Source organism: Lynx canadensis, chromosome D1 (assembly GCF_007474595.2).
Source record: "Lynx canadensis isolate LIC74 chromosome D1, mLynCan4.pri.v2, whole genome shotgun sequence".
NCBI lineage: Eukaryota > Metazoa > Chordata > Mammalia > Carnivora > Felidae > Lynx > Lynx canadensis.
Genome location: NC_044312.2, coordinates 55,307,324 through 55,324,040, shown reverse-complemented (window position 1 = coordinate 55,324,040; position 16,717 = coordinate 55,307,324). Strand labels below are relative to the sequence as shown.

The window sequence follows — 16,717 nt, the reverse complement described above, 5'->3', positions numbered from 1 at the left end:
CTGGCTAGCCTGGCCGCCAGCCGGTTAGTGTCTGTCTGTCTGTCTGTCTGTCTGTCTGTCTTGGTCTCTTTCTTTCTCATGCTATACATTCTTCATTCTTTCTCACACACCCTCTGTCAACATGCTCTCTCTCTTACATACACACACACTCTCCCATCGAGAGGACAAATTCTGTTTTTCTGTGTTAGACTCTGACTCCTAGGGAGTCACAGAGGAGACAGACCCAGCCCGGTCCCTCGGGGGCTGCATGCTAGTGGGCAAAGGGTCACACAGATGGCGGTCACCCCAAGTGGTGCTGGCCCCGGGGCCTGGAGGGATGCCTCCGTTCTCCACACAACAGCCAGAGCGAGGTTTTGAAAATGTAAATTAATCATGCCATTCTCCGGCTTAAACCCTCAGTGGCTCTTTGTCATACCTAAAAGAAAGTCCAATTCCGGTCTGTGGTTATGCCCTGTACAGTCTGTACCTGCCCATGTTCCCTTCACATCCTCCCCTCTCTGTCTAGAGGCACGCTGCTTCCCATCTGTTTATGGCTCTGTCCCCAGCTGGAAAGGGACCGACCCACATTGGGCTCTCTGTAAATAAGAGCTGAATCAATGAATGCGCTCTTCCGGGGTTGGGGGCAGGGGAGAAGAGGGAGGCAGGGAGGGTTGGAAGGGCTGTTATTTGCTCTGGGTCTGGACAGACAGGTGATGTCCTCTCAGTGGAAAGGTGGGGTAGCGGGCAGGGAGAAGATGGTGTGGAGCCAGTGTGGCAGGTGGTCCTCGGCCTGGAACTCAGAGCTTCTGAGGGGTGTGTCAGGAGCTCAGTTTGGGGTGTGGGACGGAGGGGTACACGGGGTGCCCACGGAAGCAGCCAGGCAGCCCCGCAGACACACCGCACTCCCACACCGTAGATGCTCAGGAAACATGTGCATTCTCCTCTCCAGAGCCCGTCTAATTTTCCTCCTTTTCTGGGAGGAAGCTGGGGTTTGGAGCTAACCTGTCTCGGACGCGCGTAACCTCCCAAAGCGGCAGCCGTGGCCAAGAAATAGTTGATTCCAATGGGACGAACAGGAGGAGTCTGGAGTCAGTGAGTTTGGACTTGGGACTCGCTGAGCCCACCCCCTGAGGCATGTGGAACTGAGGCTCAAGTCAGGCAGCGCCTTATCCGTGGCCCAGCTGAGCAAGCCTAGCTTCCCAACTCCCAGCCCACGTGGTTTCCACGGGGCCATCCCCTCAGGTGAGGTTCACTGTCCTGTTTCATCAGCGTTCTATTCCTAACTGCTGTTTGGTAAGTTACAGAGGGTCTGTGTTCTCTCACCCTCCTGGAATCCTCTTATTCGGATTAGAATAAATCTACTTTTACCTGCAGGCCAGTGAGAGTTGATGGTGCTGGAGCTTGACCACCTCTGTGACTGCCATTGTCCCCAGTCGTTCTCCACCCTCGTGTGCCTGGCCCCTTCGCGCGTCCTCCCTCCCGCCATCTGCAGCGATCGATTGTGTGAACGCGTTTGCTCAGTTGTCGTCTCTGTCTCCTCCCAACGGGAAGGTAGACTCCGTGGTCACTGCTGGATCCCCAGTCTTTAGATCAATCAGTGCCTTGTATTCAGTAGGTGCTCAATACCGCGTTTGTGGAATGCACCAGCGCTGAAGTGGTTGTTTCTCCGACTCTGGGTTTTAAATTTTTTTTTTTTCAACGTTTATTTATTTTTGGGACAGAGAGAGACAGAGCATGAACGGGCGAGGGCAGAGAGAGAGGGAGACACAGAATCAGAAACAGCGCCATGGCTCTGAGTCCGACTCTGGGTTTTAAATTTGGCTTCCGTGTGCCTTCACTGGGTGTGTGGTGAGAGCGGGGGACACAACGTGACACCCTCCCGCTCAAGGTCAGGGTTCTCCCTCCACAAGCTAGGAGGCAGGGTGATAGAACTCGTATCACAGGGCCCAGCACAGAGCAGTGTCACTGCAAGAAAACCCACACCTGTGACTATGACACTTGACTCTGGAGGTGATGGAGACTGTTTGGGTGTCCTGTGGGGATGCCTCCTTTAGGACAGAAGGGAAGTGGTTTGGGTGAATTGGTGTTTCTGCCTGAGCCTCGACAGATTTTCTGTACGTGTGTGGGGTTGTAGAGCCTTGGGGAGAGCCGGGTGCTGGACAGCCCTGGGTTTGAAGCTGCCCAGCTGTATGCTCTTGGCTCCTCCCTTCTCTGAGCCTCTGCTTACCTATCTGTGAAATGGGACTTGGCTGTTACAGAGGAGATTGAGACATTGCATAAGTGCCCAGCCCGGGGCCTGGCACCGGATGGCTCCCAGCAATGCAAGCTCCCCTTCCTTCCCTCTCCCGTGGTTGGCACAGGATCCCCTGGCAGTAGAGCGCCGAGGCACAGGATCCCCCTCCCTGCTCACCTGGCCTGGGATTCTCTCTCACCCACAGGGGGATTATGTCTGGATGGACCTGAGATCTGGGCAGGAGTTCGATGTGCCCATCGGAGCGGTGGTGAAGCTCTGTGACTCTGGGCAGATCCAGGTGGTGGACGATGAAGGCAATGTGAGTAGCCCCCTACCTCCCCTGCCCCTGCGGGAAGACACAGGCTGACAGGGGCCGGGCAGCAACCTCAAGGGGGCGGAGGCGGTACCATGCCCCTCCTCCTGCCTCTTGGACACCCCCTCTTCCATGGAACTTTCCCACTGCCTCCGCGAGAGGCTGCCTCCCCTGCCCAGGCTACCAGTTCATTTTCCGTAAGCACTCGGTCTGTTCTGTGCAGTATGAGAGATGGGTGGTGGAGGGCACGGTGCTGCACGGTGGCGGGCCGGACGTGGTGCCAGGCTGAAGTTCCACAGGGGTGCTTTGAGTCAGACAGCCTGGATTCAAATCCCCCTTGCCCACTTCCTTATTAGTTGTGCAACCTTCATCAAATCTCTTTCCCTTCCGAGCCTCAGCTTCCTCTTCTATAAAATGGGGATAATAATAGCTGTCTCGCCGGGTTATTGACTCAAAAAGTTGGGTCCCACATAGAGAACACCTCAATAAGTCAGTCAGTCTAAAATGCCCATAGTCTTGCTCTATTGGATTATGGTGTCCTAGGAATTCATTGTCTGCCTTGGCACTGCCCTGGGAATCAGTCTAACACATTAACCCTTTACTTCTCGTGGCCCTGAAGAAAGGGACACAGGAGGTGCAAGTTGGTAAGTTAGTGGGAGGGGGAAGGGATGGAAAGTATGAAGTCAGGGCCCTGCCCTGGAGAAGGCCGGTAGCCTGGAGGAGGACCCATGGGGGAAGCACATGTGTATGTGGCTTGGGGACGTGGGGATATGGTACTGAGAACAGGGTCCCAGCTTAGGGACATGAGGGATCCAGGGAGGTTCAGTCCCACTGTAATTTGGGTTGTGCCTGGTGCTGTGCCCAGTGCTGGGAATATAGAGACAGAACCGGGTTTCTGTCTTGGGTTCCTAGAATGCGGAGGGCAAAAGAGGGTACAGTGACAGGGAGCAGAAGGCTCTCCTCGAGCAAGGGCAGGGACCAGGAGCCAGGTCCTGGACACGGGGGGGCAGGGGCATCCCTGCTGTTCCTGCAGTCTTCAGGGACCCTCCCCCCCGCCGTGAGATGCACAAAGCCCTTTGGCCTAAGCTCCGTCTTTGGGTCCTCGCAGCACCTGTGAGAGGCAGGGAGGGCAGCCATGTTACCCCAAGGGGAAACCGGACAGAGAGGGACCACCAGGCCTGGTCAAGCAGCTGGTAAGTGATGGTGCTGGGATTAGCACCCAGGACCTCTGGCCTTTGTGTATGTGTTTCCTCTCCCAATATCTTGATGGCGACTCTAGGGCTCAGATTCCGTGAAACCATGCTTTTGTCCCTGGGCTTTAGAACCAGAGTCCCTGCCCCGTCATTCTGGTGGCTGTGGTTCTAGGACCTTAGAGGAAGCCACTGTGAGGTTGCAGCCAGAGAAGGCGGCACAGGTTCAGCTGGCAGCACAGACAGGGGCACGCACTCTCCTGCAGCCCCGAGGGTGGGGCCCAGGGACCGTGCCTGCAGGCTTACATTTCACCTGGGTCATGTTGCATGTCAGATGGTGTCCCGTAACTGTGTCACTGGATCCCAGAGCTCCCCTCCCACCTGTTCCCACTAAAGACTTGAGAGTGGGGGCTGCAGGCGTGGAGGGATGGGGATGGCTGGCCGGGAGAAGGTCAGAGAGTCTGGTTTGCCTCAGTGGCACTGGGCCCAGGGCTTCTGGCCCCCTCTTTCAGGGCTTCCCCACTCTCATTCCTACCCCCCAACCTGACCCCTCTGACTTCTAAGACTCCCTTACTTGACAGCCGAGACCAGGCGAATCCATCTGGTTCCCCCGAGACCCCACAGATATCTGTCCAGAGAGAGTTCTCTGTGAAGCTTTGCTGAATGAATGAATGAATGAATGAATGAATGGTTATGGTTCCAGTCTTCATTGAGATCCTAACATTCTGCCTTTGCCCAAGCTGTTCCCATTGCTAGATACACCTCTCCTTTCCTTATTCTACAGATCACGTGGTTCCCCTTCCTTCTAAACTCAGTACCAAGCCAGTTCTTTTCCAGATGTGTTTCCCAGTCCTTGTGATTGGCCATGTCCCCCCCCTCGTCCTCCCCCCGTCCTCCCCCCGTCCTCCCTCGTCCTCCCCTCCCTCCCCCCTCCCCCTCCCTCCCTCCTCCCCCTCCCTCCCCCCTCCTTCCCCTCCTCCCCCCACTTCCCCCCCTCCGCATTCCTTCAGGGCCAGGTCTCAGTTTGTGCCCTGGTTACACTTGATCTGTGCTATAAGTGCCTGTGGACATTGACCTGAGGGGTGCTGACCTCATTGGGAGTCCCTTTGTGCAGGAAAGGGGGAGGGAGAGGCTCAGTTCTGCCATTTAACTGGGTAAGCCACTTTGTCACTTGATTGTGACTCCTCACTATTAAATGGGGCTGGTGATTCTGCTGTGGGATTTTATGAGGAAACAAATGAGAACATAGATCTCCTCTGTCAAACCGAAAGTATTAGAGTAATAATACCCAGCCCTGGTTGGGCATTACCAGGCAGCAGCGCTTTTAGACATGGTGGGTAGTAAAACAAAGGTTGACCTTTCATGTATCAGTTAATTCCCCCAGTGTCCCCAAGAAGAAGGGACTGTTCTTCTAACTCCGTTTCATAGATGAGGTCATGGAAGCTCAGGAAAGCCAGGTGGCGTGCACAGGGTTTTACAGGGTCCATGCGTGGCTGAGCCGCCTCTTACCTCTGGGCTGAACTGTTAGGGTAAGGATTATGGGGACCAGAGGCTGGGGTCAATGGGAGAGGCAGACAGCCTGCCCAGGCACCCTCTTCCCTCTGGCCTGCATCAGAGCCTAGCACCAAGTCCGTGAGCAGGGAACCAGGCAGAGGGAATTTTCCAACTGGATCAGCTTTTATCAAGAAATAGGATAAAATGGGAGAGAGGAATGTTCCACTCAGGACTGGAAAGCCAGGCGGGTTCTTCGATCTCACCATCCGGCCCATTCATGCCTCGGGGAGGGCCGTGTGAGGGCCTGACCTGGATGGAAATGCTTCTGGCCCAGGAGGTGCCCTGAAATGCCAGGGGCAGTTGGAGTTGTAGGCTATATGGCTGGCCCTGTCCCTGATCCCTCTGAGGGTATGGTGCAGGCCCCCATCCTACTCTGGTCCAGGCGAAGTGAGAGGGCGGGTACGAGGGACTATTAGGGTCTCTCCATGACTAGGATTCCTGCTTCTAATTCAGAACTGGTCCAGTAGTCCACGAGTTTAGTCATGTCCTAGCAGATTTCCTGCTACAATCATTTGTGTCTGGCCCGCGTATGAGGCACTGTGGACCCAGGATATAGAAGACCTGGAATCTGGCCTCCATGAGCCCCCAGCCTTTGGGCACGTTGGGAGGTCAGAACTGCATTCAGACAACAGCAGCCCAGGGTGACCCCTGCCTCGCAGTGGGAGACCCAGGCAATGTGCGAGCCCAGAGGAGGCCCTGACGTGGCCTGTGGTGGGAGGTGAGGGGGATGGAACCAGTGGAGCATGTGAGGCTGGGCAGCATCGTCAGTAGAGGCTTTAGAAACTGGGAAAACCGTGAGTGGGGCCTTCAAAGGCTGGGTGGAAGGGAAGTAAGGGGAACCGCATGAGCAAGGCGTACAGAGGCATTTGGGGAAGTGGAGACCAACCTTCTCTGCTTAGAACTACGGGCAGGGGCATGTGCTGGAGCAAAGGCCACATGTCCCTGTGTCCACCTCAGGCTGGCCCTTGAATGCCATGCTGAAGGGGGTGGCGAAGCAGGGAAGGGCTCCGAGCCCCAGAATGATGGGATCAGACAGGTACTTGAGGAAGCCCCCAGGGGATGTAGGACTGCAGGGGAGAGCTGGGTGTGAGGTGGAGGGCAGCAAGGGCGAGGGAAGAGATGGCCGTCTGGATCAAGTAGGGGCTCGAGGTGGCGAGGAAGGCACTGCTCACTCAGCAGCAGCCCTTCAGAGGGTTGAATGAGTAGGACAGGGTGACCAGTTGGATTGGGGATGGGACAGGATGAGGGGCCCATGCCCCAGATTCCTGCTAGTGACTAGCTGTTGGGGTTGGTTATCCCAGAGGGGGACCCAGAAGAGAAGGAGGCAGGAGAGAACATGTGGGTGCACCACACTAACTCACCAAGTTTGAGGGCCTGAGCTGGGTGTGGGCAGAGGGCTCCCCTTCTCCCCTGTTCCCGAAAGTCAGACCCCTGGAGCTCCCAGGGTTCTGGCATTTGGGAACATGGAGGGGCCCCCAGAGGCTGTGGGGGCTCATTCAGGCTGCAGCCACACTCCAGAGCCACAGTCAGACCCTCCCCTCCCTGAGATGCTAGGATTGTGAGGAGAAGGTGCTGGAGACCACCTTGGGGAAGGAAGGAGCCATCTGCGGGTTTGTTGACAATGCCAGTGCCTATTGACCAGACTTACCACCAGAAGTCACCCCCTGCCCGAGAGAAGATATTACAGGGGAGCATAGGAAGAGCCACGGGCAACCTCTCTCCTAGTTTCCCCATCAGCTCCCACGCACTGAAAGTTCACCCCTGCTCCACCTTCATCCATAAGCCCTGTGAGCTGTATTCCAAACAGATCTACTTCTCTCCATCTCCACTGCTATGGCCCTGCCTTTGTCGACCTCAGAGGCTTTGCTTTTGCTGTTCCCTGGGCCTGGAATGCCCTCTCTATATCTTCAGGGGGCCCTTTCTTGTCATTCAGATCTCAGCTCAAATGTCACCTCCTCGGAGAGGTAGTTCCTGACCACCCTAAGGTGGTTCCGTCCCTTATCTCTATCCTGTATGCCCGTTGGTTTATTCTTGGCACTGTCTGAAATCTCTTCTGGTGTAATTTGAAGTCCAGTCTACTAACACTTTCCACTCCATCCTGCGAAGAGACTGGGGGACTCTAATTCCCTTTGTGAGAATCCAAGTGGGGCCAAAGTCCCTGCACTGCCCATCTTTTAGGTCTGTAGAGAGAATTCCCTAAGAGGAGGAGGGAGGAGTGGTCCATAGAGTGTGGGCGTGAGCACAAACCTGATAATGATCGTGTTTGGCCACGGGAAAGGACAAGGGCCTTTACCAGGGTCGCGCGGAACCCAGGATTCCTGCCCCTCCTGGCCCCTTGCCCAGCAGAGCGCAGCCTGGTCCCAGAAGAGCCACCTGACGGTAGCCACCGTGCCTCCCCACAGGAACACTGGATCTCCCCGCAGAACGCCACACACATCAAGCCCATGCATCCCACGTCGGTCCATGGCGTGGAGGACATGATCCGCCTGGGAGACCTCAATGAGGCTGGCATCCTGCGCAACCTGCTCCTCCGCTATCGGGACCATCTCATCTACGTGAGTGCTGCCCCACCCACCCGCCAGGGGCCATTCTCCCGAGGTAGTCAGGGGCTCCTCTGTTCCCAGCCATTTGTTCTGACCATCCTTTCTTTGGGGCCTAGGCTTCTGTGGTCTGTGGTTGGGGGAGGGAGCGGTATACACCCCAGGTTCATGCGTCTCCCTAGGCCTTGGAACCATTGGGAGGCCTGGGCCGGTGGGTGAGCCGCTTCTGTGCTTTGCCCAGAGATGGGGAACGGCTGTCCCGCTGGGTTTGCTGTGGGAGCGGGGCCTGCCATTGGTCCTCAAGGTCAACATTAGGATGGGCCCAGAGTCTCTATCCTCAGAAGGGGATGGAGGAAGGAACATGATCCTGACCCCACAAAAACCTTGATATAAGAACCAGTCATACACATCCTCCATGTTCTTTCACCTTGAAACTTGCCAAGGGACAAATAGTCTCACTCGGCCAGGACTGAGCTGATTCCAAGAGGTGGGTTCAGAGACTGTCAGAACACGAAGGGCCCACGGAGGCTATTGTCTCTATAGGCTCTCACACTTTTTGGCCTGGGAACCTTTTATGCTCTTAAAATTGAGGATTCCCAAGAACATTATTTTTATTATTTATATTTAATGTTTATTTATTTTGAGAGAGAGAGACAGTGTAAGCAGGGGAGGGACAGAGAGAGAGGGAGACACAGAATCTGAAGCAGGCTCCAGGCTCTGAGCTGTCAGCACAGAGCCCAGCGCGGGGCTTGACCTACGAAGTGTGAGATCATGACCTGAGCTGAAGTCAGACGCTTAACCGACTGAGCCACCCAGGCACCCCTCCCAGAGCATTTATTAACGTAGGCTTTATCTATTGATATTACCATATTAGAACTTGAAACTGAGAAACTTCACAAATGTATCTATACATTAAAAAAATAACCATAAAGATCTATTATAGGAAACATTTTATGGAAAATAACTGCATATATACCCCCCAAAAGTAGTGAGGAGAGTGGTATTATTTTATATATTTTTTCAAATGCCTTTAATGTCTGGCTTAATAGGAGACAACTAATTCTCATATCTGCTTCACATCCAGCCTGATGCGATGATGCTGGGTTGAAGGGTATGAGGAAAAGCTGGCTGCAAAGATACGGAGGTGGAAAAGATTACAGATTTCCTGAAAGTTCTCTGAGCGTTCAGAGATCTCTGGGCCACACTCTGAAAACTGCTGGGCTAGTCCCATAGTCCCACTTTAAGACTGGGAAACTAAGTCTGCGGGACGTTTAGCCAGGCCCAGAGCTGTGTGCTGGGGTCACTGCATGTCTCTGACCCAGCGCCTCCCTCCAGCAGCTCCCGGTGAGGGAAACCAGGGCTGTGTCACAAAAAGGAGAGAGCGGGACAGAGCAACCCCCACACCCACCCCCACCCTCACCCTCACCCTCACCCTCAGGCAGATCCCCGGGCAGGCTGCTATAGGGGGCATGCTTGGGGGACACACGTGGTGATAAGCGTCTGAAAAGTGCAGACAGAGCAGGCCTGTAGGAGTGCGGCCTTTGCTCCCAGCTTAGGGAGAAAGGCGGGGTTCCCAGAGGTAGGTGATGCAGCATTCAGGAAGGGGCGCTGCTTGGATAGGAGGCTGGAGGCAGGACTGCGCCTGGTAAGTGAGTGACACAGGGTCACTCAGGTTGTCAGGATGTGAAGAGCAGCCAGGGAGACAGGGCTGGAAGCCCTGGAGTTGTCCCTGAGCAATCCCAGCAAGGAGCTGTGTCAAGGTCAGGGATCCATCCTCTCAGAAGCCCTGGAATTGTGACCACTCACCCTCCAGGGAGGCCCTCTGCTACCCTCCCCACCCTGGACCCTCTGCCACTTCAGGCCCCCCTATGCCTCTGTGCTGAGGCCCTTGACATTCGTCCCCTGAGTAAACACAAGTGGCTTTTACAGGGAGCCCTTTAGCACTGATAAAGCCCCTCTCACCCTTTCCCTCACCCAGAGCGGGGGCAGGGCACAGAAGGCACCTCCAGACATGAGCAGCAGCATCCAGACAGGAGGATGGTGCTAGAACTCGAGCCCAGGCCAGAGATCCCCTATGGGGATCCACTGGTGTCTGCGCCCCACTTCTTGGTGGTTCCCTCATTGCTCCTCCCCCTCGATGGCAGGTGGACACAGGAGGGTCCTAAGGCTCTCTCTGGCTGCTCTCCTGGGGCTGGGTGGAGTCTAACACTTGGGTCCAGAGCTAAGTGGGGACAGGGAGGCCACTGGCAGAGCTGATGTCCTGACCCAGTATCCTGTCAGGAGGAGGCCGAGGACCCCTTCACACGGAGAAGCTGGGTCAGATGGGAGTTGTCCCCACCAGAGACCCCACAGACCATGTCTAAGAATAACCAGAGGCATGTCATTGGTTATTTTGCACACAGTTTAGTGATTCTTACAGGCCAACTGGTTCCTCACATGTGAGGGATAGTTGGTGGGCTGAATCAAAGAACAAAGGCAAACACAACATTCATAAAGGAGAGGGGAAGAAAAAAACTCCAGTTTGAGAAGAACAAATCTTCTTTGTGAAATTTGGGGGGGATAGACTAGCTGGGAGCCAGCAGAGAAGTCAGCTTTGGGTCCTGGAATAGCCTGATAAGGGGACCAAAGAAAAGAATCCGAAAGGCTTATGGATTCTCCAGAAAGCTCCAAGATCTATACCACTTTTTCTCACCAGGTACCTTTCTGGTGGTCTCTTCTCTGGGTGAGGGAGAGGGGGTAGGATACCGACTCGAGGTACGGTGCCTAAGTTGCCTTCTTGTTCAGGAAATCAAAATATGGCACCTGGGGGGTCCCCAGCTCAGTTGGTCCATGGGCCTAAGATTCTGGGTGTGTGTGGGTCTGGGGAGCCATGTTCAACGATTGCCCAGTACAGGGTTTCAACTTGCCAACTCTCTGATGCTGTGACTGGGTAGATGGGGTAGGACTAGAGCTTTGAAGAAGCAACCGGGCCATTGTCCCACTCAGAAACCATACCTGTCCCTAACCATGGCAACCCCTGGTCACTTCATGGCTTGGGTTACCCTGGGCACAGCCCCATGTACCCAGGATTTCCTCAGATTACCACAGCTGCTCCCAGCCCTGGGCTGGGTGATGCCCTCTCCCTGACTGTCTGCCTTGGGCATGCCCACTCCAGCTAGCCCACCCCTAGAAGCCTGAGGGAAAGCACCCTAGGGCCAAAAATCAGCTCTGGACACCCCCAATGGGGAGAGGACCCCCAGAAGACACCTGGCAACCCCTGGGTCCCACAGGGAGCAAGGGGCATGGCTGGTGGGAATTCTGGGCTCCCTGATGCTGAATAGGCCGGCCCGGGTCCGAGTCTTGGCAGGTGGCCTTTGGGGAGTCCCTGCTCCTCTCTGGTCCCAGACTTCCCTCTGACACGGTGGGGAGACTTTCTGGGTGAGTGCCTCTGTGACTCTGGGAAGGTGCGTGTGCCCAGGATGTGTTTTGGTCTCCATGGCTGGCTAAGAGGCTCCAGGCCGGACAGCTTCCTGGCAGAGGCGGAGCCATTCCTGTCACATCTCCTGGAGTGTGTCTCTGGCTCCAGAGAGGTTCCCGGAACTCTGCTTGGGGACTTGGGGCCCCTAGAGACCACGTGTGTTGTGTCCTTGGCTTGGAAAGAGTCGTTATCTCTCCCCCTCCCAACCTATGGCCCCAAAGGCAGGTTTTTCTTCCTGGAGGCTCGAGCAGGAAGCCTGTGCTGGGCAGCTGGGCATTAACCCCCTGCTGACCACGGACCCTTGGAGGGAGAGAGGAGGCCAGAGGGGCTCAGGGAGCAGAGCTGAGAGCCTTGGGGGACCGGCGGGGGCAGAACGGGCCTGAGTCTCCTTGCCCCCTGCTTCTCGTGAATTGATCTCGAAGTCCCTCTGCTTCCCAGAGGCTGCTTTCCCATCTGGAAAGGGCTGTATAACCCCTCCCGCTGGCCTCCTGAGGCGCACAGGCAGCAACCAAGTGCAGTGGCAACGTCCTGCACCCAACAGGGGTCCAGCTGGCAGATTGGTGTTCTTGCCCTTCTGCGGTGTGGGGGGTGGGGGACGTCCTCACTGACGGAAGTGGCCTTGCTTCTATTAGCTGTTCTGAAATGGGCACACGTGCTGTAAACTGGAAAGTTGTCCTCTTGCCACAGAGAAAACCACGGCCGACTTCTTACCTGTCCTCCAAGACAAAGACTGTATCTATGATCTATATTGAATATGATATAAAATTACATGTAAAAAATTTTTTTTCTGCACAAATAGTAGCATTTTTCTCTACCCTGTTCTGTGCTTTTTCCCCATGAACCACCAAGGCTGCCTAAGAGTTGCTGACAGGCTGTCCCCTCAGATCCCTTCTCTGCTCTTTCCTCTGGGCCCCAGTTAATGCGCGGTGCCAGGCCTGGGTAGAAGGGACAGTGAGGCTAGGGGGCAGAGCCCTTGAACCAGAATTGCAGAGGAGTCAGGTGGGCCAAGTGATGGAGATCATGCGGGCACATAGGAGGTTGCTTGGCTTCCTGAAGGGGGGGATCATCTCATCTTAGCTGGGCTGGCGGGGGGGCGGGGGGGATGGAGTTGGTGCTTCTAACTGAAGGTTTAACATGGAGGGAGCCTCCTGGCTGTGGGATGCTGTTGGTGAGGGCCAGGACTCTGGCGTCTTGTGTCCTGTAGCCGTGGGAAATTGCCTGACGGTTGTCAGCAGGGGCGTGACACAGCCACGTTTTAAAAAGCTGGCCCTGGCTCAGAGTGGAGGGTAGATTGTAGGGGGTGAGGGTAGCACAGAAGCTGGGAACCAGATGGGAGACGCCTGCAGTGGTCTGTTGAGAGCCCGTGGTGGCCAGCGTCAGGGGTGTGGCTGTGCCAATGGAGAGAGTTGGGCTTGTATGAAGGAGAGGGAGGCAATGGGGGCCTCCCAGGTCCCGCCATGGGCGAAGGATGGTGGGGCTCTGCTGGCCAAGTTGGGCTGGCTGAGAGGGAGCAGGGTTGGAGGGGAGGGTGGGGTCCAGTCTGGGCAGGCGTGTGGACGGAAGGGGGGATGTCCAAGAGGCAGGGGCTTGGGGGCTGCTGTTCCAGAGGGCTCTCTGGGCTGTGGGTGGAGCGGGAAGGGCCCTGGAAGCCATGCAGGGGAGAGGAGGGCCCAAGGCCCGCTGCAGGAAGGCTTCTCGGAGTGCATCTGTGCATCCTCTTGGCACTGGCCGGCCCGGCACTTGGTCACCGAGCATGCTCCCAGGGCCACCTCTGTCTGGCTCTGGCTGCGCCTGTTGACCAGCTCATTAGGTCTGCATTGGTGTCTCTACCTCCAGCTTCGGGGACAACCATTCATCTCCCCACAGCTGCCAAGATGACCTTTCTCCGACAGACCTTCCAAATGCCATGCCCTTTCACGCCTCTGTGCTTGGTTCCCACGACCAGCCCTCACTCCCCCTCTCCCCACACCGCACCCCCTTCCCCGCCAGAGGAATCGGCTGCTTCCTACAGGCCCTAGCTTTCCCTCCCCAGCTCCCAGGATGTTCTGTCAGCCTCCCCATGTGTCTCAGTGGAGGGTCCTTAAAGGACTGCTTGGAGCCAGCCTCTTGCCACATGGCGATCACAGAGCAGGCGGTTTGGTGTCAGGTTATTTAAAATTTTTTTTTATTTTTTACATGTTTGTTTTTAAGAGCAAGAGAGCGAGAGAGAACGCATGAGCAGGCAGGGGCAGAGAGAGAGGGAGACACAGAATCTGGAGCAGGCTCCAAGCTGTCAGCACAGAGCCTGACGTGGGGCTTGAACTCACGAACTGTGAGATCACGATCTGAGCCGAAGATGGACGCTTAACCAACTGAGCCACCCAGGCGCCCCTCGGTGCCATGTTATTAAGGAACCACCAAGAAGAAAGGAAGGAGGCACTTAAGGACGGCTACTCCATAAGCAGGCACACGTCAAAGGTTATGTAAGCCCTTCAGTCATTCCATAGCCCTGGGAGGTAGGTGTTAACCATCCCCCCTTTACAGATGAGCAGACTGAGGTGTGGAGAAGCAAAGCGATCTGCCAAAGATATGTTCTTTGCGGCTGACTCCCCCGCCTGGGGACAGACGGTCAGCTGGCTCCCATAGCCAGGCAGGGCTGAGCTGTAGATGATGGGTCTGAGCGCCCTGGAGCTGGAGGTTCGTGGGCTCTGATCTGAGAAGTTAGCCCAGCCCTGGGCTGTGTGGGGTGTTCTTAGTGGAGAATGCCCTTATGTCCCCATTCCCCACTGACCAGCTCCCTTGTCTCCTGTTCCCCACTTTCCAACCTCAGACCAACTGTGGAGGGCGGGTGAGTGTGGCACAGAGCTGGCTCTGGCTGTCTGTACGTGCTTGGCCTGGCCGGTCCCTCAGCCTGCGTCCCCACTCCACCCTACCTCTGCCTGCTTGGGCTCTTGCATGCAGTGGGGTGGTCAGCACGGTCAGGCTCTGCTGCTTCTGGCATGGGGCTGCTTGGAGGGACAGCCTGGATGGCAGGGGAGCATCCTCCAGGGCCCAGAGAAGGGCACTAAATGACCAGTTCTCCTGACCCAGGGCAGGTAGAGCCAGAACTGGAACCCAGGTCTGGGCTGCGCAGCCCAGGGCTGCTTTGCACAGCCATCCTGGCCCTCGTTGGGGCATTTCCCCTGAAATGGGGTGCTGGCAGCAGCACTTTCCCTGCATGGCTACCTTGGGCTGAGGCTTCTGGGGTGATGCACTAAGCCCTTGGTGGGAGGCGACAGGGGCCCGACTGTCACTTCCCGTTGGTGGTCACACCTTTCTTCAGTCTCTCTAGGCCCGGATGTCAATATATCCATCACCCATTATAGGCTGAGCCTGACCTTTTCAAGCTGGGGTGGGGAGGGGCAAGTGGAGGGAGCAGTGATCCCTGGGCACCTTATTCTGCCTGGTGGCTAAAGGCCCGGGCCATGTTGTCCCCTGTGTGGCAGGCACCCAGCCTCACAGCAGGAAATCTTGTACACAGGTGGCCAGTTAGTGCACCGACAGAGGAGCCCAAGGAGAGAAAGTCCCCTAGTAGTTTGAGGTGCACCGGGTCCCTGCACCTGTGCTGGCCAGGATGGCTGGAGGTGTCCTGTCCCCCAGAACACAGGGGCCCCTCTGCCCTGGGGCAGTGCTATGGAGACTGGGGCCTACCCAGCCCCCAAACCACATCCCCCAGCCCCTTCAGCCTGTTATGATTTGGTTCCACTCCCCCTGGACCAACCTAGCCTCTGCTCCAGACTGGTCTGGTTTATGAATATTACTCCAAACCTTTGGGATACAGGGCTTGGAGGCAAAAGTGGGGACCATACTTTTGAGTAATTTGAGTAATACCTGCAGTGTGCTATGACTTCTAAAGTACACTACCTCCTAATCCTTATAAACAGTTACATTATGCCCATTTTACAGATAACGATATGGAAAATGGGGACTTAGAGACGCTCCCTTTCTCCCCACTTGTTCCTCCCTTCATCAGATCTCACTGAGCACCTACTCCAACCTAGACCCAATGTTAGTTTGAGAGCCCCACTCTCAGCTCCTAGAGACGCTGGATTCTGACCCCAGGTCCTGTGACTCCAAAGTCAGGGCTGTCCCTTCCAGAGGAATGGAGCAGGGCAGAGCCTGAGAACTTTCTAGAGTCAGAGCCTCCCTCACGGGAAGTGGTGAGTTCTTCGTCCCTTTTTGCCCGCAGACGTACACAGGCTCCATTCTAGTGGCTGTGAACCCCTACCAGCTGCTCTCCATCTACTCACCAGAGCACATCCGCCAGTACACCAACAAGAAGATTGGGGAGATGCCCCCCCACATCTTTGCCATTGCCGATAATTGCTACTTCAACATGAAACGCAACAGCCGTGACCAGTGCTGTATCATCAGGTGGGTAGCCCGGCACCAGACTGGAGCTCCAACTTTGTGCTCCTGCTAGTGCCTCATGGAGAATCACCTCCCCTTTCTCAGGCTTTATATCTCTATTAATGCTGCCAAAGTTCTTGTTAGCATTTGAGGCCTACCTTGTTCATTACTGGGTTCTGTTAAGTTATAGTCAGGTGAAATTTTAGGTTCCTATTCTCTGCTGGGCAAAGGGTAATAGGACAGAGCATTGGTCTAGCATCAACATATGCCATGCTCTATGGCAAGTATAGATGGAGGGGTGTCTGTGTCTAAATAAAGGGGAAGGAAAGTACCTTTGGCTGTGGCAGAGCACTGAGCTGCTGTAGCCTGTCCCCATCCCTGAAAGGTCCATATTGTCAGCCTATTTTACAGATTGGGTAGGGGGAGGCGCGGGTGGGGGAAGCGGCTTGGGCCAAAGCCCCGTAGGGAGAGGGCCAGTGCGGGCTGTGACGGGTCCTACCCCTCTCTGGGTCTCCCCTGCAGTGGGGAGTCTGGGGCAGGGAAGACAGAGAGCACAAAGCTGATCCTGCAGTTCCTGGCGGCCATCAGTGGGCAGCACTCGTGGATCGAGCAGCAGGTGCTGGAAGCCACCCCCATCCTGGAAGGTAGGGCCAGGGCTCTCAGAGTGGGGCTGGGTGGCTGGGTGGGTGCTGACCTTGCCCATGACCCTCTCCCCACCCCAAAGCATTTGGGAACGCCAAGACCATCCGCAACGACAACTCAAGCCGCTTTGGGAAGTACATCGATATCCACTTCAACAAGCGAGGTGCCATCGAGGGTGCCAAGATCGAGCAGTACCTGCTGGAAAAGTCACGTGTCTGTCGTCAGGTGGGCCCGAGCCCGGGGCAGAGCTGACCCGCACAGGACCCCCGGCCTCAGGGGCCGGGGGGTGGGGGGTACGTGTAGTCTGGACCGTCCCTATGCTGCTGCTGGCTTGTCTTAGGGGCTGAATTCCTGCCACGAAACCTACCCGTAGGGGCTTTTTTTGTGGAAGTCGTTTGTTGAAACAGTAAACCATGTCTCAGTCTTGACTGTCTGGTTTCT

General features: G+C 55.9%; 1 protein-coding gene across 2 annotated transcripts in view; it reads left to right on the top strand.

The window, feature by feature from the left end:
• Positions 1-16,717, top strand: part of MYO7A (myosin VIIA) — an 84,448-nt gene that overhangs the window by 16,425 nt on the left and 51,306 nt on the right. For both annotated transcript variants that reach the window (XM_030332308.1, XM_030332306.1), the window contains exons 3-7: positions 2,418-2,531; positions 7,672-7,824; positions 15,474-15,658; positions 16,157-16,278; positions 16,359-16,501. In XM_030332308.1, coding sequence (XP_030188168.1) covers positions 2,418-2,531; positions 7,672-7,824; positions 15,474-15,658; positions 16,157-16,278; positions 16,359-16,501 — 717 coding nt within the window. The remainder of the gene's footprint in view (positions 1-2,417; positions 2,532-7,671; positions 7,825-15,473; positions 15,659-16,156; positions 16,279-16,358; positions 16,502-16,717) is intronic.